Genomic DNA, 24,863 nt, shown 5'->3' on the forward strand with positions numbered 1-24,863 from the left:
TGGACTTTTATCGGTCAAGATTTTTTTGGCAGAGTGATGATCTAAAAGAAAGTATAGACTCGCCAAGTGGGATATTATTTGTCGTCCCAAGGATCAGGGGGGGTTGGGTATCGAGAATCTTGAGGTAAAGAACAGATGCCTGCTTAGTAAGTGGCTAAATAAGTTATCAGATGGGACTGATGCGACTTGGGCACAGATACTTCGTAACAAGTATTTGCAATCCAAAACTTTGTCACAGGTGACAATGAGACCAACTGATTCGCCATTTTGGAAGGGGCTTATGAGAGTTAAGACAGCCTTCTTTAATAGAACAAAGTTTATAGTCGGCGATGGTAACGATACTCGCTTCTGGGAGGACACCTGGCTTGGTGAGACTCCTTTGGCATTACAGTACCCAACTCTGTATCGTATTGTGCATAGACGTGATGCGCTTGTGGCAACGGTTATGCAGGCCACCCCCCTTAATATTCAGTTTAGGAGGGTGCTTGTTGGTAATAGATGGGAAGCTTGGCTTCATCTGGTGCGTAGACTGATGGAGGTTCAGCTACAACATCAGCCCGATCAGTTGTGTTGGAAGCTTACTAGGTCTGGACATTTTACCGTTAAATCGATGTACATCGATGTTATTAACTCGAGTGTCATTCCTAACTCCAAACAAGTTTGGAAAGTCAAAGTTCCTTTGAAAATCAAAGTGTTTATGTGGTTTGTCCATAAACAGGTCATTCTAACAAAGGATAACTTGGTTAAGCGCAATTGGACAGGATCTACTAGGTGTAGTTTCTGTGATCGGGATGAAACCATTAAGCATCTATTCTTTGAGTGCCCGTTGGCAAGAATTTTGTGGCGCTCAGTGCAAATTGCTTTTAACATTACTCCTCCGAGTTCGGTCGGGTCGTTATTTGGAACGTGGCTGGATGGGATAGAGTCCGGTACAGCTAGACACATTCGTGTAGGAGTTTGTGCGTTGTTATGGGCAATTTGGAACTGCAGAAAAGATTTGGTTTTTAACAGAATAACTACTATTCATTTTTTGCAGGTTGTATTCCGTGCTACGGCGTTGATCCGTATGTGGTCCCTACTCACTCCGACGGAGGCCGGGGAGCGTTTGGTTATTGGATCTGCCCGGTGGGAGATGGTAGCGCGGGATATATTCAACCGGTTTGGATGGCGGTCATGTAATAGGATAGGCAATTAGTTTCCATACCTATTTTTCTGCCAGCCAGTTGTGGCTATATGGCCTTTTTTTGTGACGAGGTCTGTGTGAGCTCGACGTAGTTTCTTTTACGACTTTTCGACATTGTTGAACCTATTTTATTTATCTAAGTGGCCGTATGCATCCACCTGATGCAGAGGCCGGGGAATCCCCTTTTAAAAAAAAGAAAAATTGCTGTCGCCGCCATCGCTAGGGCCAGCGACGTGGTAGAGAAGGAGGTAATCGCCGCACACTTCAACACCGTTGTCAGAATCGGCGAATCGACTTGATCCATAGCCCATAGTAGCACTTTCGGCACGTGCCTTCGCTCCTCTCGCCGAAATAGAGCCTCTTATTCCTCCTCCGTCAACGAATCCAGCATCGCGAGTGCTTCCACCTACATCTCTTCTTGGCCGATAATAACAATGGGAACACCTTCTGGCATTGCAAGTACAGACACGGGTATTTATTCTCCCGTTGCAACGGACATGCATATTGTCATTTTAAAAATTCCGATTTAGCAATCACTTCTTTTGATATTAGAGGTGGATTTATGTTGACATTATTATTAGAAGTGGATTTCTGTACGCAAGCACCGCTGTCACCTTTCGCTTCACCTTGAGGAATATTGACTTTCTGGTTAATCAAAGACCAGGAAGCATATTAAAACACAGGAATGGCTGTATAAACAGTGAAGTAAGTGCGATTAGCAATCGGAAGACCAATTATTTCCACAAAACAACCGTTGCCACTGCCCGGCGTATTCCCCTCTCCGCCGGGGCGCCATGGATCCGGACGAGGGGATCGAATTCGATCTCTCCCCGTTCGCCATCGTGTACAAGAGCGGCCGCGTCCAACGCTCTGGTCTAACGTCGCGGAAGAGCGCCGGCACCGACGCCACCACCGGCGTCACCTCCAAGGACGTTGTCATCGACGCCGGCACAGGCCTCGCCGCGCGGCTCTTTCTCCCCACGAGCGTCCCGGAGTCCCAGAAGCTCGCCGTCCTCGTCTACTTCCACGGCGGCGCTTACGTCGCCGAGTCGGCCTTCTCCGCCAGGTACACCAGCTACGTCAACGCCCTTGTCGCCGCCGCCCGCGTCGTGGCCGTGTCGGTGGAGTACCGCCTCGCCCCCGAGCACCCGCTCCCCGCCGCCTACGACGACGCGTGGGCCGCGCTCCGCTGGACAGCGACGAGCTGCGTTTCCGCGGGCCCGGAGACGGAGCCGTGGCTGGCCGACCACGGCGACCTCACGCGCATCTTCGTCGCCGGCAACAGCAGCGGCGGCAACATGGCGCACAACGTGGTGATGAGGGCCGGAAAGGAAGGGCTCCGGGGAGGCGCGCGGATCGAAGGGATGCTGCTGCTTCACCCGCTGTTCTTGGGCAAGGCTCCGGTGCCGTCGGAAGGCACGGAGTCCACGGAGACCGCCGAGAGGAACTGGCGGTTCGTCTGCGCGGGCAAGTACGGGCTCGACCACCCGTTCTCCAACCCGCTCGTGATGCCGCCGGAGAAGTGGTCGGTGCTCGGCTGCCGACGGGCGCTGGTGACGGCGGCCGAGCTGGACCTCGCCAGGGACAGAGCGCGCATGTACGTCGAGGCGCTCCGGGCCAGCGCATGGGACGGCGAGGAGGCCGTGCTGTACGAGACGGAGGGCGAGGAGCATATGTATTATTTCTCGAAAGACGCGAGATCCAACTCCGTCGTGGCGGAGAAGGCGGCCAAGGAAATGGCCATTGTTGTGTCCTTCATCAAGCTCACCAATCCATCGGATTGTAACATTAGATCTACGTTGTGAATCGAAGCCACTCTTACAGTTCGTTTGTGACGAGAGCACACTGCCGCCGCGCCGGCGTGCGCCCACAGATCAGGGCTCAGGCGCCGGCGATGAACGCCACGACGCGAGCCATGAGCTCCTTGGCCCTGGCGCAGTCCGGCTTCTTCAGGAAGAAGACGTGCCCCTCGCCTTCTGACTCGATCCACGCTACGCCCCCACGAGATACGCTCCCGCGCCACGCGCTCGTGGTCACCGCCGCGTAGTACGCTCGGTCCCTGGCCGCCAGCCAGTCCTTCTCGCCGGCGCACACGAGCATCCGTTCACACCGGAGGTTCTCCATCCCCGGAGCGCCGGGCGCCATCGGGTTCATCCTCGGGTCGTCCGCGCCGCCCACCGCGCCGGGGCACGCGAACTCCCAGATCATGGCCATGTCCTTGGCCTTCGCCTCGACCTCACCTTCGAGGAACGTGTTCCCTCCGAACCGAGGATGCAGAAGAATCGCGCCTTCTACTCTCGGCGCCGGCTGGAACGACGCTCTGATGAGGACGTTGTGCACTATGTTGCCGCCGGCGCTGTCGCCGGCGAGGAAGAGGCGCGCGCTGTCGCCGTGCTCGGCGAGCCACTCGTCCTGGGCCGAGGCGGCCCACGAAAGCGCGGCCCAGGCGTCGTCGTAGGCGGCGGGCACCGGATGCTCGGGCGCGAGGCGGTACTCGACGGAGACGGCGACGACGCCGGCCGCGGCAGCGAGGGACGCGACGTAGTTGTGGTACTGCGGGGAGACGGCCGACTCGACGAGGAAGCCGCCGCCGTGGTAGAAGACGAGGATTGGGAGCTTCTTGGAGGGATCTGGGCTGGTGGGGAGGAAGAGGCGGACGGACACGCCGGTGTCGGGGTCAAGGACCACGTCTTTGGACGTGACGCCGGTGGCCGGGTCGAGGCCGGTGGGCTCACGCGCCGGGCGACAGAGGCGGTCCATCTTGCCGCTCCGGTATATGCGGTAGTCATCGCAGTCGAACACTACTTCGTCGGCGCCGGACTCCATGGCCGTAGCCGCGCACAGATCTGAAGGTATAATAGTTGTTCAGTGGTTGGTGGCAGAGACTAGCTGTGGACTAGAAAGTGTGAAGTTGCTGCTGCAGCAGTCGATAGCTACCGCCTACCAGTCTACTTCTAGAAGTTGGTCTGATTACGTGACACAAAATGATGTTACTGATAATCTCGGAGCGCAAAATTTGAGACTCTGATAAATCGATACTCCAAGAAAACTTTAAATCTCCAACTAGGCGCCATCACCTATTTATTAAACCAGTAAACGAACAAGCAGTCATGCAGAGCAAGTTCCTCTCCAACACAATGTAGATGATCTGCAGATCAACTCTATCATCAGGCGCCGGCTATGAACGCGACGACGCGGTCCATGAGCTGCTTGGCGTTGTCGCACCCGGGCTTCTCCAGGAAGAACACGTGACCCTCCCCATCGGACCCGTGCCAGGCCGCGGTGCCGCCCCACGCGCTGCCAGCTACGGCGTCGTGGTACGCGCGGTCGCGCGCGGCGAGCCCGTCCGCCAGCCCCGCGGTCACGAGCATCCTCACGCACCCGAGCCTCTCCAGCGCCGGCGCGCCCGGCGCCAGCGGGTTCATCCTCGGGTCGTCCGCGCCGCCCACCGCGCCCGGGCACGCGTAGGACCAGAGCATCCCGGTGACCATGGGCGCGGCCGGGTGCTCCCCCTCCACCGGCTTGCTCCCGCCGAACCACGGGTGCAGCAGTATCGCGCCCTCGACCCTCGGGCTGCCGTCGTTGGAGGCCACCCTCATGAGCATGTCGTGGACGATGTTGGCCCCCGCGCTGTCGCCGGCGAGGAACAGGCGGGCCGTGTCGCCGTGCTCGCGGATCCACTCGTCCTGCGCCAACGCCGCCCACTGGAGCGCCGCCCAGGAGTCGTCGTAGGCCGCGGGGAGCGGGTGCTCCGGGGCCAGGCGGTAGTCGACGGACACCGCGAGGACGCCGGCCGCCGCGGCGAGGGCGTTCACGTAGTTGTGGTACGTGGAGGAGTCGGCCGACTCGATGAGGAAGGAGCCGCCGTGGAAGTAGACGAGGACCAGGAGCTTCGTGGAGGGTTCCTGGAGCTTGGGAAGGTAGAGGCGCACGGAGAGGCCAGTGTCCGCGTCGAGGACGACGTCCTTGGAGGTGACGCCGGTGGCCTCGTCGTCGCCGGCAGGCAGGATGGGTGGCCGGTGAAGGCGCTCTATCCTGCCGCTCTTGTAGAAGCGGAAGTGCGCCGGTGCCTCGAACACCACCGTGTCGGCGTCGGCGTCCATGGCCGTACGTGGAGACCGGAGAAGGTGTTTGTCTTGGGCCTTGGAGTTGTGACTTGTGACTACCAGCTCGCAAGATCTGTGAGATTTAAATGGCGATAAGGTGCCAAGTCAGCAGCGAACTGAGGAGTGCGCATGGCCACACGTAATTTCTGGCCTGGATCCATTGCCATGAGAATGCAACGATCGGATAATGCATCAGTCGACACAGTTGATTGTACGAGCCGACGGCAATGTATACTCACTCTTTTTTCTTCTTCAAAATAAGAAAAATACAACCAGTATCAGCAAATTAATAATTGGCTCGTGTGTGAAACAATCCAATCTAATAATTGTTGAACATAAAAGATTAGAACCTTTGTACAGTACAATCACAGATCATATATACACGCACATACATTCATTTTTGTAGTTAGCACGCTATGTTAAGTTTAGAACTTGAACCCTAGGGAATTGGTTTATCACAAAAAACACAATCATAACCTTAGTTTATTGCACAATTTGATATTAATAGAATCATGTAAGCATCAACACGTCATCACTATAAAGTAACAAGGCATCATAGTGTCAAAAATGGTAACAAGACATCTGAAAAGAAAACATAAGAAATGTTTCTTACATGCTTTGACTTGCACGTGATTCAAACCAAGTACTAGGATAAATAAAATTGAAAGATTTCCACCACCTCAACCTCTAGCACGACAAACAACATCTCCAATTAATAAAATGAATATCAAGTCGGAGAGCAATATCCACAATTCGTTCAACCTGGCAACGGAGAGTGTACTCACAATTTTTCTCTTCATAAAAGACTTCCACCCCGCTTTATAAATAAAGCCACCATAACCATTATAGATGAAACGTCCACGGACCCCCCCCCCCCCCCCCGCCCCCCCGGCAACCAACCCAGAAGAGCATCACTGCACACATAACCACACCCGATGCAACTTGACTAAGGAATACCTCCGGTAGCCTACCCGTATGATATTGATCCCAGCACCCCCGGTCCTGGGATGACCTCGCACACCAAGACGACTATCATCTATAAAAGGCCAAGGTCCCATCAAGGTAAGTTGCCGGCGACAAGAAGCTCTTATGGGAACATTGGTACCGAATTCAGATGAGCACCACCGAAGAAGACACCGTGGACGAAGGACACAACAGCGGCAAGGATGTCGAATAGTCTGGGGAGATGGATGGGACGCAACACCTCCGAGGAGGAGAACAACATCTGTAGACGTCGTCGTTGCCAGCAACAACCAAGGCCTTGCGCAGCTTTCGCTGAACCGTCCTCCCCAGGGCACTACAACGAGACCACTGTGCCGAGAAAGAACGAATCCACCGCGCGACGCCATGAGAACACCGCTTCTCCCTGTCCAGCCACTTGGCCAAAACCAAACCATCCCTAGAACGACGACAGAACCACGACAGGATGAGCAGATGCCGGCTACCCTGATCCCCTGGTCACGGCCGACCGCCTGGCACTGTAGAAAACTAAGCAGTTGGCCCTCCGGCAGCAAGCCCCCGGCACATGTCCGACAGAGGTGGACACCGGTGTCCAGGCCGAGCCCACCATGGGAATACGGTGGCGGCCACGGGCCCACGACCCCGTAGCTGCGCCCCTCCCCCTGCCAGGTCGACGTGCCCTACTTGACCCGAAGCTAGGTCAAAGTAGGCTCCATCGCGGCGTGTCCTACAGGGTAGGAGGGGTAAGGCATCGGCCCTCCCAGCCGCAATTGCCCCACCAAACGACCCCCACCAGCTCACCAGCTATGCAGCAAACACTGATAAAGATCCAAATTGGGACGACCCCGACCGAATCCTCGCACCCAACGTTGCGGCGCCGCACCACTGCCTCCCAACCTAGCAGCTGTGGGATCAGGACGTTCCCCACCGCCAAAATCCCCGTCGGACCCTGCACCCCCTCGATCGGCTGACTTGCGCCGCCATGACCTCGAACAGGGAAGGGAAGTTCAGGCCCCGCCGCCGCCCGCATCGCACAGGCTTCGCATGGTGGACACTCTCCGGCGGTGACGTGGAGGACGAAATGCCGGCGGGAGAGGAGAGCGTCGGCGGCGGGCCTAGGGCTCCTGTGACGCGCGCGGGGCGCGTCGCTGATATCCTGCAAGTGCACAAGGTTGTTATAGCACTTTCGTGATAAGTAAAGTGTCCAACCCACAGGGAGGTGATGGGAAAGCACCACAAACCCCGCAATTACGTTGTCATTTCATGTAGCTTCGTACGCACCCAATCCGGAGTTTGGAAATAGCCTATTCGATAAGTTGCTAGGGAAACTAGATAAAAATGGTAATTAACTAACCTACTAACAAGAAGGTAAAAATAGGAAATAAAAGAGACTAAGTTAGTAAGGACGGTGCTTGAGTAGTAAAGCGTTCTCGAGGGTCCCGGAATCACTACAACTTATATGAACTATCGCATCCTCTAGTCATTGGTCAAATGCATAATTGGGCAGAGCCAGGTACAGAACACCCGAGAACCCGAAAGATTTGATTTTAAAATCCACCAAGAGAAAACCCGAGAGCTGAAAAATTAGATAGTGATTTAGCATCATTGGAATCTAAGTCCAGTACGCTCCGCCCACTATTCTTGACAGTTGCCAACTCTTTAGACGGTTAGGTGTCAAGTTCTTCAATGACCAAGAGTAATTGTGGTTCACGAAGAAGAAATCTGTGAAGGTTTGGAGATCACCTCAAGCACCTACCCCGAGTGATCTCACTGGTATGCGTTGGTGCTATACAAACGGTTTTTAACCCCTTTCCGCGACGGCATTTGGAACCGTCGCCTAGTGAGTGACGACGATAGGGGGGTCCTTCCCACATGACCCAGAAACCGTCGGGGATATGCCCTCCTGGCACACATGCTCGGCAAAATGAGTTTGTGTGCGACCGGCGAGCGCTCAAATACGGAAATACGTACAGTAGAGCTAAAAAATACAATTATACAGGCGTAATTGTTTCCGATCGCAAGTACATCCCACACAGCCAGTCCCCGCTTAACGTTTCCGTTCGTATGTACATCCCACACAGTCGCTCCAAGGAAAACATTTCCGTTCACAAGTACATCACACACAATTTTCCCCGTTAAATCGTTTGTGATAGTGTTGCTATTGCACACGATATTAACAATTTTATTGTTTGCGTTATTGAATGCATCACACACGGTGCGTAGAAGAAACTGTGTGGCAAAGGCTGTCCATCACACACAGTTTTTATGTGGTAAATGTTTGCGCAAGGTGGCCTAACGCAAACAGTTTTCAAGAGGATGTCGTGTGTGCAGTGGAGATTGATCACACACGTAGTGGATCCTAGAAACGTTTCTGATCTCCACGTCTATCGCAGACGTTTTGCTTTCGCAAACCTTGTGCAGTGTTATCCCTAATTAATCCCTAATTTAAAAATCACATGTTTTGAATTTGAAAGTAGGCAATCACTTATTTCATATCCAACCATGTTTATTACAAATATAGGTTCAACCACCAATGCACAAGTACAGATACTGAAGAACTACAGAAGCACCAAGTAAAGAATGATGAACCACAGTTGTACTAAGGACTGTAAAGAGAGAGACGAAAGACATTCTGGTTGCTGGAGAAGGTGAAGCGGAGTGCACATATTGTGCCCTCCTCCATGTGTAATGCGCGCACGACTCTATGCCAACCCCTTGTGATGGCTGCCCGTCCATCCTTCACTGTCTTCATTATGACTTCTCGATGCTCATTGTAGTCTGGATGAAATACTTTAACCTTCATTGCGTGTCCACCAATCATGTACATTGCGAGGTAATCTTGAGTGAACTGCTTTGGGAACCACTGCGAATGAAAAAGACTCAGACATTGTTGTCTAACAACTCATTATCGGCAGTAAAAAGAGAAGGCTGCAAAGTTTGTAGTTACCATCCTACAGCTCACTTTTGTGTTGGATAGAGCATACACAAATAATTTGCTTGCCACCATTCATATCTTTTTGCTAATAATCCTTATCAGTTTCCTCACTTGATGCTTGTTCATGAATTTCTCATTGCCCCATACGCAAAAAGGGTCGATGCGTGGATCCTTGCCAAGGGCATATGTACCTACAAGCAACAAGTTAATATTAGAAGCTAACAAGTGTCCAGGCCTGGATCTATATGCACTACATTATGGAATGACGGGGGGAGTACAAGCCAAGGGATGAAGCTAAGCTCGGCGGAAAATGGTGGCCACTCCCGTTGTTGTCCTGCATAAGTAGCGGAAAGGCATGATAAGTATGGCAACCTTAACATCAAACAAATATAGCAAAGGTAAACAACATCTTCTCCAAATGATAGCTTGTGTTGGTTTCAGCATGCTGTTAAAGCAGATATAAAATGGAAGGCAATGTTACCGACAGCAGGCTTAACAGCCATAAAATATTGCAATTCAAACTGGTATTGTTGAAAATGAATAGAACATAGGTAATGCTTAAACATCACACTTGATAATGTTGGGGAACGTAGTAATTTCAAAAAATTTCCTACGCACACGCAAGATCATGGTGATGCATAGCAACGAGAGGGGAGAGTGTTGTCCACGTACCCTCGTAGACCGACAGCGGAAGCGTTATCACAACACGGTTGATGTAGTCGTACGTATTCACGATCCGACCGATCAAGTACCGAACGCACGGCACCTCCGAGTTCTACACACGTTCAGCTCAATGACGTCCCTCGAACTCCGATCCAGCCGAGTGTTGAGGGAGAGTTTCGTCAGCACGACGGCGTGGTGACGATGATGATGTTCCACCGACGCAGGGCTTCGCCTAAGCTCCGCAACGGTATTATCGAGGTGTAATATGGTGGAGGGGGGCACCGCACACGGCTAAGAGATCTCAAGGATCAATTGTTGTGTCTCTGGGGTGCCCCCCTGCCCCCGTATATAAAGGAGCAAGGGGGAGGCAGCCGGCCAAGGGGAGAGGCGCGCCAAAGGGGGGAGTCCTACTCCCACCGGGAGTAGGACTCCTCCTTTCCTTGTGGGAGTAGGAGAAGGGAAGGGGGAAGGAGAATTAAGGAAGGGGGCGCCCCCCTTCCCTAGTCCAATTCGGACCAGATCATGGGGAGGGGCGCTGCCACCTTTTGAGGCCTTTCTCTCCTTTCCCGTATGGCCCATTAAGGCCCAATACGAATTCCCGTAACTCTCCGGTACTCCGAAAAATACCCGAATCACTCGGAACCTTTCCAAAGTCCAAATATAGTCGTCCAATATATCGATCTTTACGTCTCGGCCATTTCGAGGCTCCTCGTCATGTCCCCGATCTCATCTGGGACTCCGAACTCCTTCGATACATTAAAACTCAATAAAACTGTCATCGTAACGTTAAGCGTGCGGACCCTTCGGGTTCGAGAACTATGTAGACATGACCGAGACACCTCTCCGGTCAATAACCAATAGCGGGACCTGGATGCCCATATTGGCTCCCACATATTCTACGAAGATCTTTATCGGTCAGACCGCATAACAACATACGTTGTTCCCTTTGTCATGGGTATGTTACTTGCCCGAGATTCGATCGTCGGTATCTCGATACCTAGTTCAATCTCGTTACCGGCAAGTCTCTTTACTCGTTCCGTAATACATCATCCCGCAACTAACTCATTAGTCACAATGCTTGCAAGGCTTATAGTGATGTGCATTACCGAGTGGGCCCAGAGATACCTCTCCGACAATCGGAGTGACAAATCCTAATCTCGAAATACGCCAACCCAACAAGTACCTTTGGAGACACCTGTAGAGCACCTTTATAATCACCCAGTTACGTTGTGATGTTTGGTAGCACACAAAGTGTTCCTCCGGTAAACAGGAGTTGCATAATCTCATAGTCATAGGAACATGTATAAGTCATGAAGAAAGCAATAGCAACATACTAAACGATCGGGTGCTAAGCTAACGGAATGGGTCAAGTCAATCACGTCATTCTCCTAATGAGGTGATCTCGTTAATCAAATGACAACTCATGTCTATGGCTAGGAAACATAACCATCTTTGATTAACGAGCTAGTCAAGTAGAGGCATACTAGTGACACTCTGTTTGGCTATGTATTCACACATGTATTATGTTTCCGGTTAATACAATTCTAGCATGAATAATAAACATTTATCATGATATAAGGAAATATATAATACTTTATTATTGCCTCTAGGGCATATTTCCTTCAGATAAATGTGTAAAACTGAAATAAAGGGCATGTGTTAACTACACCAGAAATAACTGAAACCAAATATAGCCGTTCAAACTGGTATTGATGTAGTCGAGCGACACCATTCTGACTTGCACATAATGAACAACACATTGTGAATGGCTGAAATAAACAAGGCATAAATGACCAGTATAACAACCAAATATAGCCATTGAAAACTGGACAGAGTCTCACTGCAACCAACCTAACAAGCAAATATAGATAAACATGGCATATGCTTGAAAGCTGGAAAAATGCTCACTACAACCAACCTAACAAGCAGATACAGACAAACAAGGCATCTGCTTGATAACGGACAAATGCTAAAAAAGCAACCTAACAACCAAATACAGATAAACAAGGCATCTGCTTGATAACTGGACAAATGCTCATTGCAACCAAACTAAGAACCAAATACATATAAACAAGACATCTTCTCGGTAACTGAAAAAATGTTCACTCCAACCAACCTAACAACCAAATACAGATAAACAATGCATCTACTCACTATAAACAACCAAATATAGCCATTCGTGAAACTGAAGTGGACAATTCATACTTAAACATCACATAGCCCTATTGAACAATACATTTTTGCATAACTGAAATAGTTAAACACGACACAGTTAAAGCACCGCACGGCAAATGCTACTACAACAAAGGGTACGGGTTGGCAAGCTAGAAAAGGTAAGATTTGCTGATAGAATGTTGCCTCACATTTCATGGACGGGATCCTTCCAGTTGGAAGAGCACAGACCCATGGTGCGCTCTCTGATGTCACAGACGGGCTGTTTCACCTTGAAAGAACCTTCTTGGGTGCCCTCCTCATGGTCGTGGTCGATGAGATCTGACTTGGCAATTGAGGATCCCAAGCCGCCGCCGTAGAACGTGTCCTTCAGAAATGAAAAAATGGGCTCGATGGCGTATAAAGCTCGCAAATCCTTGACCGCTTGGCAGAGGAGATCAGTGGCAGGGCCATCGAAGAGATCGACGACGGTTGAACCAGAGGGGTTGGGGATGGGCCACTTAACCTGTGACATGGCCCGCGTGAAGCCGTCGCTGTGGACGAGCTTGATGTCGTAGCTAGCTTTCCTGAGATACAGTAATACGCTAGCCCGCTGACATGAAGCCTTCGGCATGGCAACATAGTCAACGTCTTCGCCGGCTTCCGCAGCGACGTGTTGCTCCGGGATCGACAGGTCCGGGCGAACGGAGGCCACCTCACCAACGTCCGTCGGAGAGGCCATGATAAACCTCTTCTTGGCCGAACGCTCGCCGGGCTCCTCGGGATACGTGGTCGAGCTTAGGCTGCGACATTCTGGAGCAGGGGATGTGGATCTGGCGGGGAGGGACACCACAGGCCTCATCTAAAAACTCAGGGGAGTGGGGCGACGGTATGGGAATCGTTGGGTAACATGAACTTTATTATCTAACCTAGGAGGAACGGGCAGACCGGTAGGGGTTGGCGGCGGTGCCGTCAGCGGCCGCGAGCTAGGGTTCAAGGGGGGAGGGGGCGGGTGGGGGACTGTGGAGGGGGGGTGTTTGAGGATACGCCGCGGCTACTGAAATTTTTAGTAATGGTGAGTGGAGATGGTGGTGGACGAGGGAGGGCGACGGTTCAAATGCCTCGGCTACTGCAATTGTACTATAAGGTCGGTGCTGGAGGAGTGTGGACGACGGTTGAAGTACGACAGCTACTAAAATTTGGGTAAAGGAATTGATGCGGGGCAGGAGTGCCCAAGATCGTGCATGGTCCAATAATAATATGCGTGTATGATAATAAGGAAAAGTGGCGCGGAACCGCCAATTTTTGCAACGCTCAAGGCGGGTAGTTTGTTTTTATATTTCTAGCTAGCTGGTCTATCGCACACGGTTCGTCCTAATTTCCAAATAAACTTACCCGCCTTTAGCTTGCATAGGTGGTGGTTTTACAGCGCACTTGCATCGCACACGGTTAAGCCAGTACCTCCATCCTTTGCTCGCGCTTGCGCGGTTGTGGTGATTTCAGCGCACTTGCATCGCACACGGTTGAGCCAGTACCTCCATGCTTTGCTCGCGCTTGTGCGGTCGTGGTGATTTCAGCGCACTTGCATCGCACACAGTTGAGCCAGTACCTCCACCCTTTGCTCGCGCTTGCGCGGTCGTGGTGATTTCAGCGCACTTGCATCGCACACGGTTGAGCCAGTACCTCCACCTTAATTTGCTCGCGCTTGCGCAAGCGTGGCGATTCACATCGCACTTGTATCGCACACGGTTAAGATATTATACCCGTGTCCGTTGAGCGCCATCAGAGTCTTTGCAGCAAACAATAACGTTAGAGAGGGTTAGAAGACAGCCACACCAGCATGTGGCCCAAATATATATGAGTGAATAGGGTGGTCTGTGATGTTCAAAATTCCAATGCACAACTTTGACCGCGCGGGCCCACGGTTGGGCGTGATACGTCTCCAACATATCTATAATTATTGATTGTTCCATGCTGTTTTATTATCAATCTTGGATGTTTTATAATCATTTTATATCATTTTTTGGTACTAACCTATTGACATAGTGCCAAGTGCCAGTTGCTGTTTTTTTCCATGTTTTTTACATCGCAGGAAATCAATATCAAACAGAGTCCAAATGCCACGAAACTTCACGATGATCTTTTATGGGCCAAAAGGAAGCAGATGGGCCCTGGTTGCACCTGGGGGGAGTCCCGAGGAGGGGACAACCCACCAGGGCGCGCCAGGAGGCCCTAACCCGTCCTGGTGGGTTGTGCCCACCTCGGGTGCCCCCCAGACTGCCTCTTTGCTCTATAAATACCCCAAAAATACCAGAACCCTAGCAGCGTCGACGAAATATTCATCCAACCGCCGCAGAGTCCAGAACCACCAGATCCAATCTAGACACCATCACGAAGGGGTTCACCACTTCCATTGGTGCCTCTCGGATGATGCGTGAGCAGTTCATTGTAGACCTTCGGGTCCGTAGTTAGTAGCTAGATGGCTTCCTCTCTCTCTCTGAATTCTCAATACAATGGTCTCTCGGAGATCCATATGATGTAACTCTTTTGCGGTGTGTTTGTTGGGATCTGATGAACTTCGAGTTTATGATCAGTTATATCTTTTTATATCCATGAAAGTTATTTGAGTTTCTTTGATCTCTTATATGCATGATCTCTTATAGCCTTGTATTTCTTCTCCGATATTTGGGTTTTGTTAGGCCAACTTGATCTATTTATCTTGCAATGGGAAGAGGTGCCCGGTAGTGGGTTCGATCTTACGGTGCTTGAACCCAGTGACAGAAAGGGAACCGACACGTATGTATCGTTGCTACTAAGGATAAAAATATGGGATCCCTATCTGCCGCAATAGATAACGGATCTTGTCTACATCATGTCATCGTTCTTATTGCATTACTATGTTTTTCCAGGACCTTAATACACTAGATGCATGCTGGATAGCAGTCGATGTGTGGAGTAATAGTAGTAGATGCAGGCAGGAGTCGGTCTACTAATCTTGGACGTGAAGCCTATGTAATGATCATTGCCGGGATATCTTCATAATTATTTGAAGTTCTATCAATTGCCCAACAGTAATTTGTTTACCCACCATTTGCTATCTTTCTCGAGAGAAGCCACTAGTGAAACCTACGGCCCCCGGGTCTTCTTTCTCATATATTTGCTTTGCGATTTATTTTATTTGCTCTTTTTATTCAGATATATTAAAGCATAAATACAAAAATACTTTGCTGCACTTTATTATATTTGTGAGCTATTATTTCAATCTATTACAATTTTCTCCTGTCCACGCACCGTTTCTGGTGCCGTACCCCGAAAGGGATTGACAACCCCTTTAACACGTCGGGTTGCGAGTGGCCGTTATTTGTGTGCAGGGGCTATTTACGTTCTGTTGCTTGGTTCTCCTACTGCTTCGATAACCTTGGTTTCATATCTGAGGGAAATACCTACCGCCGCTGTGCTGCATCATCCCTTCCTCTTTGGGGAAATACCGACGTAGCTTCAAGCGACATCAAAAGGAATTTCTGGCGCCGTTGCTGGGGAGGATCTTCAACATAACCAGGTTCCTAATCAAAAATATCATCTCCTCGCAATTTACATTAATTGCCATTTTCCTCTCATTTTCATCTCCCCCAGTTCATAAAAATTTGCCGTTTTATTCGCCTCTCTTTTTCCGTTCGCCGTTTTCTTGTCAGATCTATTCTCTGCTCGCAATCATGAGTGATTTCAGTATGGCACCAAGAGATGATGGCCTAACTCCTAAGATTGGACGTACAGACAATTTGGATGCTAAAACTTTTATCTTGGGGCAAGGGAAAGTTATGGGAAAAGAACGTATCCAAGAATTTTTCAATTGTGTTGGAAATCTGAGCCTTGATGATGCTCCTATACTTAAAACTACTAGATCTTATGCGGATGCTATTTCAGCACTAGTTCTAAAACTTGAAAGTAAATTTATCCGCACTCATCCTACTTTGCAAAGATTGTTTTTTGAGCTTCCCGAAATAAAGAATCCTAGAGCCAAAAAGTTGGCCACTCTCGTTCTTATGAACGAGTTTGACTACATAATTCGGGAAGCTAGGGAAATATTTGACTTTTATGGTATGAATCGTGAAAAACGGTGATAGATGAAATTCTTTACAATAGTGACTATGCACTAAGGCATTTGCTTGGGGATAATAAGATCTTTGATGAGAATCTTAAAAAGGAGGTTCCCGTTCTAGAAATAATCCAACAAGTTTTTAATAATGTTAATCAACACTATTCTTGGATTGTTGCGTGAAATCAAAGGGGTTATGATGAAAACCAACTAAGGAATGCTAAAGTTTCTATGGATAATATGTTTTATGTTGTGTTTACAAAACCTCCTGATAAAAATACCGCAAAGAAAATTAAGAAGAAGAAAGATGACAAAACTTAGATCCTTGCCTTACGCCTAGCTAAGGGCGTAAAACTATAGCGCTTGTTGGGAGGCAACCCAATGAATAAAATTTATTTTTGCTTTTTGCTTTCTGTTCTTGTGTGTTTACAAAATTATGCTACTGGTATGATTGTGCTTTTTATGTTTTAGTTAGTGTTCGTGCCAAATAAAGCCTATAGGATCTTCTGGGGTGATAGTTGTTTGATCTTGCTGAAAAAGACAGAAACTTTGCGCTCACAAAAATTATTTTCGTAAATCACAGAAAAGAGATTTTGCCCTGATTATTTTTGCATACGATTAATATACAAATTACCCAGGTCTTCCTATTTTGGTAGAATTTTTGGAGTTACAGAAGTATTCTCTAAAGTCAGATTACTACAGACTGTTCTGTTTTGACAGATTCTGTTTTGTTTGTGTTGTGTGCTTATTCTGATGGCTCTATGGTTTTCTTTGATGAGTTTTTGCCATAGAAAAGTTGGAATACAGTAGATATAATACAAAAAATATGAATTGGTTTGATACATCACTTATAGTAGTGGTTTGCTTTCTTATACTAACGGATCTCATGAAGGTTTTGTTGAGTTTTGTGTGATTGAAGTTTTCAAGTTTTGGGTTATATTACGATGGATGAAGGAAGGATGTAAGAGCCTAAGCTTGGGGATGCCCCCGCATCCCAAGATATTATCCAAGAATGAGCAACCAACTAATCTTGGGTATGCCCCCGAGTGGCATCCCTGCTTTCTTCCAACAACTATCGGTATTTTACTCGAGGCTATATTTTTATTCGTCACATGATATGTGTTTTGCTTGGAGCGTCTTGTATGATATGAGTCTTTGCTTGTTTTATTTTGTGTTTTAAGTCATCAATCCTTGCTGGACACACCTATCTAAGAGAGCCAAAATTATATCATGACTTGTTAGAATTGCTCTATGTGCTTCACTTAAATCTTTTATGAGCTAGGACTTGCTCTAGTACTTCACTTATATCTTTTTGAGCATGGTGTGCTTAGTATTTTTGAAGAAATGCTCTCTTGCTTAACTTAGATTTATTTGAGAGTTAGTAAAATTTTGAAGAAATTCTCTCTTGCTTCACTTAAATTATTTTGAGAGGAAGAAATTTGTTATGCTCATGATCTTCACTTACATGAAAATTAGTCCCAAAGTGATATATATCCAAGAAGGATAAAGTAAAAAATGTCATGAAGATCATTGGACAAAATGAACTTGATTCTTAGTAATAGTTTTGAGATATGATGATGTGATATGTGAGTTATGTTGATGAGTAATTGTGCTCTAGTAAGAATATTGGTGTTAAGGTTTGTGATTCCCTATGCATGCACAAAAGTCAATAATCATGCAATGAAAATTATATCCTACTTGTGGTGCATTATTCGGTGTTAATTATGCTTAATGCTTGCTTATGAGATTATTCGTTTCTTGGTTGGTCGCTTCTCAATCTTTTTGCTAGCCTTCACTTTGCACCAAGTATGACCTCTACTTGTGCATCCAAAATCCTTTAAACAAGTTTTGCCACATGAGTCCATTATATCTACCTATATGCGGTATTCTTTTGCCATTCTAAACAAATTTGCATGTGCCATCTCTAATTTTCAAAATAAACTTCTCTTTTGTGTGTTTGTTTCGCTCGCGGAACGGTAACGGGTGGCTAATATTTTCCATGCTGGATGTGCTATTCTCACGATGTGTGTTTATTCACTTGTCATTGCACGAGAGTAAGACAAAAGTTTTAGGGATGCCCAGTCCCGAAATGTAAAAATGAATTTACTTTATGTTGTCAAATAATAAATTCCTTGGAAAGTGTTGGTATGGAAGGCACCCGTGGATACGGCTAGCCATGGAAAGTGAAAGAATGGTGGAAAAAGGAATAAACATTATTTTCTGTTTGGGAACCGCCTATGGCATATCTAGCATGGAAAGTGTTCGTAGCTCTACTCATTTTCGTTGGTGGGATGGATACACCTCCCAAAATGTTTTTATCGCAAATTTTTCGCTTTGAGCTCTTGCACCTCTGCAAGTCCCTACTTCCCTCTGCGAAGGGCCTTTTTTTACTTTATGCAATTTTTATTTTTGAATTTGAGTCTCCATCTTCTCTTACAAAAGCACCAACTAGGAGGCAATATGATCATGCTTAAGTATTGGGTGTAGTTAATATTCGAGTGTGTTTCATGAATGGATCAATGTTTGATCATGATGGGCTAGGGATAACTTGTTTTAGCATTAATATTTTGAAAGACATGGTTTCTTGTTGATATGCTTGAGTATCTAAATTATTATGTCAAAACTAGACTATTGCTTTAAATCACATAAAAGTCCAAATGTCCATGCTATAAAGAAAAGAATATGATATGACTTGATGAACAACACTCCACATCAAAAATTCTGTTTTTATCACTTACCTACTCGAGGACGAGTAGGAGTTAAGCTTGGGGATGCTGATACGTCTCCAACGTATCTATAATTTTTGATTGTTCCATGCTGTTTTATTATCAATCTTGGATGTTTTATAATCATTTTATAGTAATTTTATATCATTTTTTGGTACTAACCTATTGACATAGTACCAAGTGCTAGTTGCTGTTTTTTTTCGTTTTTTTACATCGCAGGAAATCAATATCAAACGGAGTCCAAATGCCACGAAACTTCACGATGATTTTTATGGGCCAAAAGGAAGAAGATGGACCTTGGTTGTACCTGGGGGGAGTCCCGAGGTGGGCACAACCCACCAGGGCGTGCCAGGGCCTCCTGGCGCGCCCTGGTGGGTTGTGCCCACCTCGGGTGCCCCCGGACCGCCTCTTTGCTCTATAAATACCCCCAAAAATACCAGAACCCTAGCAGCGTCGATGAAATATTCATCCAGCTGCCGCAGAGTCCAGAACCACCAGATCCAATCTAGACACCATCACGGAGGGGTTCACCACTTCCATTGGTGCCTCTCCGATGATGCGTGAGTAGTTCTTTGTAGACCTTCGAGTCCGTAGTTAGTACCTAGATGGCTTCCTCTCTCTCGCTGAATTCTCAATACAATGGTCTCTTGGAGATCCATATGATGTAACTCCTTTGCGGTGTGTTTGTTGGGATCTAATGAACTTCGAGTTTATAATCAGTTATATCTTTTTATATCCATGAAAGTTATTTGAGTTTCTTTGATCCCTTATATGCATGATCTCTTATAGCGTCGTATTTCTTCTCCGATATTTGGGTTTTGTTTGGCCAACTTGATCTATTTATCTTGCAATGGGAAGAGGTGCCCGGTAGTGGGTTCGATCTTACGGTGCTTGATCCGAGTGACAGAAAGGGAACCGACATGTATGTATCGTTGCTACTAAGGATAAAAAGATGGGATCCCTATCTGCCGCAATAGATAACGGATCTTGTCTACATCATGTCATCGTTCTTATTGCATTACTCCGTTATTCCATGAACTTAATACACTAGATGCATGTTGGATAGCGGTCGATGTGTGGAGTAATAGTAGTAGATGCAGGCAGGAGTCGGTCTACTAATCTTGGACGTGATGCCTATGTAATGATCATTGCCTGGATATCGTCATAACTATTTGAAGTTCTATCAATTGCCCAACAGTAATTTGTTCACCCACTGTTTGCTATCTTTCTCGAGAGAAGCCACTAGTGAAACCTACGGCCCCCGGGTCTTCTTTCTCATATATTTGCTTTGCGATCTATTTTATTTGCTCTTTTTATTCAGATCTAAAAATACTTTGCTGCACTTCATTTTATTTGCGATCTATTATTTCAATCTATTACAATTTTCTCCTGTCCACGCACTATTTCTGGCGCCGTACCCCGAAAGGGATTGACAACCCCTTTAACACGTCGGGTTGCGAGTGGCTGTTATTTGTGTGCAGGGGCTGTTTACGTTGTGTTCCCTTGGTTTTCCTACTGGTTCGATAACCTTGGTTTCATATCTGAGGGAAATACCTACCGCCGCTGTGCTGCATCATCCCTTCCTCTTTGGGGAAATACCAACGTAGCTTCAAGCGACATCAGGGCGCGTCGTCGAAGATCGATGAGAGGTGCCAGAAGTCAAGAACCACCTGGAAGTGGCCAAATATATGTAGGAATATTGGGGATGTTTAACATTTTAAATACACAATGCATAACTTTGGTGGCACCTGCCTCGCAAACCCGAAAGCACCCTTGGATATATATATATATATCTATATTGACATAATGTCGTACCTAGCTAGGATGGTTGGCCCACCACCTCCCACTTCGTGTCAGCGGGGCGGATGCACGTAATGATCGATACTTTGGTCATACATGCATGTTGCCATGACCTACCATAAGACGGACCAATGAATCTATCGTTTGGTCAAACGATAGCTATTGTTGTCGATAAACCGCTTGGGCCAATAGATTGAACCATCATAAAAATTGCACGAGAGGGACTACAAAACCAGCACCTCTTGCATGCGGCCCAAAATAATGTACGTTGGGATGGGGTGATGTGTGTTTTCAATATATAATAATATGTACAATTTAGATGTGGTGCCTACCTCTCGATACAGACAACAACCATGAAGGAAAGGTAGTCAAGGACGAGATACACAGGGTATGATGTAGGTCGAACCCAGCAATCCGAGCATGTGGGAGGGAATCCTGACAACGCATAAGCTTGAGCTTTGGTTGAGCGACATGTGATGGTGACCGGCCCTAACACGAACTAGGAGGAATCCATTCATGGCCAACACATACCCCTCATTATCGGTGAAAGGGATGATATATACACACTCGGAGAGCCCACAGATATGCGTGTCGTCACAAAAAACCGCACAAAGGAGACGTGGTCGATCAGAAGACCCCGTATACACTGCATGCGGCCCGAAAATATGTATGGGTACGGTGGTGTGTGATGTGTTTAAATCCCAAATGCACAACTTCGATGGCCACCAACTACATTACAAATTGAACACCGTAACCGACTCCAAGCCTGGTTCAATACGTACGATGTCAGTTTCCTAACTTCGAGGCGGCGGCGCGGGGGGGGGGGGGTGTCGTCCCAAGCATGCGTTCATACTTTATTTGGTCTAGCATGGGACACATCTATATCTATACCCCTATATAGTGTGCGAATAACTTTGAAAGTTGGTCATTGGATGAAGCCAATCCGACGGTATAGAGATGGCAAATCCGAGCACTACTAGCCGTTGGATATCATCTACATTCCACCAGATTCTGCCACATGTACAATCTAGAAGACTCCATGGTTGAACTTAAGCATAATGCACAAACCTCAAAACACAAGCACTTCTCCTTTGTTCTCTAGAATCTTCCATATCTTAATTGCCCAAACTTTTGTTTTCTAAATGAATTTTCACTTTTTGTTTTTACTTTATGCTTTACAATGCACAATTCCATGAATCTTAAAATAGAGTTTTTTTTATAAAACTAATTGATTTTGGATGAGATGAACTATAAGAATTAAACGAACATCTACATCATGCATATATGACTCAAAGCTTACATGCTATAGTGTGGTATTTATTCATAATTTGGTTACCAAATCTCATGCGTGCAATGCACGTGTACCTTTCTAGTATCAATAGGAAACCATCATGGTCAAACCCTTCTCGTTGTTGGGTCAAAGGGATAGATTGTGTGGGCCCCCTAATTGTCGGTAAAGGATAGTATATATACCTCGGGGAGCCCACAGATATGTTCCACGTCTATAAGCCACACAAGGGAGACATGCTCGAGAAGAACACCCTGCCCCCTATACCCTGCATGCAACCTGAAAAAGGTTTATATAATCGCCATGACAGATCAAGTCAATCATTCTTTAATTTTTAGAGCAAAAAATAACCCATAAAAACATAGTAGGTTTATATAATCGCCATGACATATCAAGTCAACCATTCTTTAATTTTTTAGAGCAAAAAATAACCCATAAAAACATAGTCTACAAATTAGCAAAACAAGGATCCAAAGGTTTATATAATTGCCATGATAGGTCACTATAGAGATATAATATATCTCTATAATGACTGTGTCATGGCATTTAAATGAAGTTTGAGATATGCAACTTCCCACCGGGTCACCCATCCTTGGACTACTCCAGCCCGAGCACGCTTAACTTCTGCATTCTATTAGACTAGGCTAGCGGATGGGAAGCTGCCCCTTGCTGATAAGAATTGCCTCCTTGCCATTAAGGCGTTTCACGCTGGTCACCCTATGAGACCTACTCCCTCCTATCACACACATTTGTGCTTTTAGAAACTATGTGGGATATTTACATGGCCGGTGAGTCACCGCTAGCCTTCAATGAGCACTGACACTGGTAGCAGGAAAACGATGGGAGAAGAGGCGGGAAACCGATGAAAACCTAGTAGAGAAGGAAGCGTGAGCAACACGATGCATGCGCGCAGTGCTTACACATGTACTGCATGTGCTGTTGAAAGGGCTCAGGGTTGCCGTTCGATCTAGGAGCATCCAATGGTGCACACGTACGATCCGTGGGGTTTGGGTTCTGGCCAATCAGAACGCACGACTTAGATCGCGCGCGCAGCAGGGGGGAGGGGGGCATCGTCCACGGTTTGGTAGGCACACGGCTTTTGTGAGTGAACCATGTGCTATTTGAAAACATTTCGTGAGAAGAATCACGGTTTTTAAATCCCCGTAAATCCAAAACTAACCTGAAAATCGTGAAACCTAGCATGCTATCACGACATGGCACATATATGTCGAGGAATTTTTTCGTCCATTTTGGCGCAAGTTTTATTACAAGCCTCTTACAAACCGGAGCTTCTCTCAAAGAAGCCTCGTGGTTCCGATAGGGAAACCTGTCCCCCTTGTGGGTGAAACATAATCACTGCCTCTTTTCGCCTTGTATTTTCTTCTATGGGCAACATGGAACGACAGGATATCCTGCTGAAATTTAAACTTACTGAAGGTTCGTTTGGTCTTTTTATACACTAATTGAGTTTCCTAGGCATTTAATGTCCATAATTCAAATCTGAACTTCAAATACATGCTCCAGTTGACCAAAATGGCTAGAAAATTTATACATGTGTCCTTGGGTGCATGTTTAGTTCCCATGCCAGGAATGGGAATGAATTACAACTGTACCCGCGTCCTGGCTCGTCCTCAAACATTTGGAATCTCGGTTTATAAATCCGAGTAAATCCTAAACTCACCAGAAAGTTATCAAAGGTGGCATGGTGCCACGTCATGGCACATATATGTCGTGGTAAAAACATTGTCCAATTTGGGCCAAGCTTTATTACAAACCTCTTACAAACCAGAGCTTCTCTCAAAGGAGCCTAGTGGTTTCGATAGGGAAACGTGTTCCCCTTGTGGGCGAAACGTAATCACTGCCTCTTTTCGCCTTGTATTTTCTTCCACGGGCAACATGGAACGAGATGATATCCGTGCTGCAATTTAAACTTATTCAGGGTTCGTTTGGCCTTTTTACACACTAATTGAGTTTCCTAGGCATTTAATGTCCATAATTCAAATCTGAACTACAAATACATGCTCCAGTTCACCAAAATGGCTAGAAAAATTATAGATGTGTCCTTGGGTGCATGTTTAGGTCCCATGCCAGGAATGGGAACGAATTACAACCGTACCGGTGTCCTGGCTCGTCCTCAAACATTTCGAATCTCGGTTTTAAAATCCCCATAAATCCAAAACTCATCAGAAAGTCATCAAAGGTGGCATGGTGTCACATCATGGCACATATATGTCGTGGTAAAAACATTGCCAATTTGGGCCAAGCTTTATTACAAACGTCTTACAAACCGGAGCCTGTTGCAAGAACCCTTGTGGTTTCGATAGGGAAACGTGTCCCCTCACTACAAAAAAAAACACACTTCCATGATGATACATGTTTGTCACAGTAGGTCACGTTTTCTGTCATGCATGTACATCCATGACGATTTTATGACAGAATCAAGATAGTCATACCTGTGCTGTCGTAGAAGTGTTCCATGACATTATCAAATTATCATCATGGAAGTGTCCACTTCCATGACGATAAATCGCGCGTCATAGAAGTGCTTTCGTCAAGGGTGACCGACACGTGGCATCGACCGTAACGGGTCGCCGTTAAGCTATCAGTTCCGGTTTTGGATCCGATAACCCGTTAACAGCCCGGACCAATGGGGATTTTCCACGTGTAAAATACTCATTGGCCGGAGGAAACACGTGTTTGCTCACCGTTGGCACAGATGTCATCCACTCATTGGACAGGAGGCGCCTATGATACGTCAACACGTGGCACGGCCCAACAAAGGCCCATTCTGGTGAAAAGGTCGGCCCAGCTAAAGGCCCACCATGTTTTTTCACAAACTAGTGGGCTGGCCCGTTAACAGCCTGCCATGTTTTGGGCCAAATTGAGGCCCATACCAGATCAGGCCCATTCACAGCCTGCCATATTTTGGGCCAAATTAAGACCCATATCGGATCA

At 47.2% G+C, this 24,863-nt stretch overlaps 3 protein-coding genes across 3 annotated transcripts; 1 reads left to right on the plus strand and 2 right to left on the minus strand.

The window, feature by feature from the left end:
- Window positions 1–1,870: 1,870 nt before the first annotated feature.
- On the minus strand, window positions 1,871–4,267 carry LOC123121752 (tuliposide A-converting enzyme b1, amyloplastic). Its single transcript, XM_044541786.1, has one exon. It carries the CDS (start codon window positions 4,007–4,009, stop codon window positions 3,065–3,067), a length of 945 nt encoding a protein of 314 aa, XP_044397721.1. The 5' UTR covers window positions 4,010–4,267; the 3' UTR covers window positions 1,871–3,064.
- LOC123121751 (tuliposide A-converting enzyme b3, amyloplastic-like) lies at window positions 1,978–2,994 on the plus strand. Its single transcript, XM_044541785.1, has one exon. It carries the CDS (start codon window positions 1,978–1,980, stop codon window positions 2,986–2,988), a length of 1,011 nt encoding a protein of 336 aa, XP_044397720.1. The 3' UTR covers window positions 2,989–2,994.
- On the minus strand, window positions 4,159–5,363 carry LOC123121753 (2-hydroxyisoflavanone dehydratase). The gene has a single exon (XM_044541787.1). It carries the CDS (start codon window positions 5,284–5,286, stop codon window positions 4,351–4,353), a length of 936 nt encoding a protein of 311 aa, XP_044397722.1. The 5' UTR covers window positions 5,287–5,363; the 3' UTR covers window positions 4,159–4,350.
- Between the last annotated feature and the right edge of the window lie 19,500 nt (window positions 5,364–24,863).

Source organism: Triticum aestivum, chromosome 5D (assembly GCF_018294505.1).
Source record: "Triticum aestivum cultivar Chinese Spring chromosome 5D, IWGSC CS RefSeq v2.1, whole genome shotgun sequence".
In the NCBI taxonomy this organism is placed as follows: Eukaryota; Viridiplantae; Streptophyta; class Magnoliopsida; order Poales; family Poaceae; genus Triticum; species Triticum aestivum.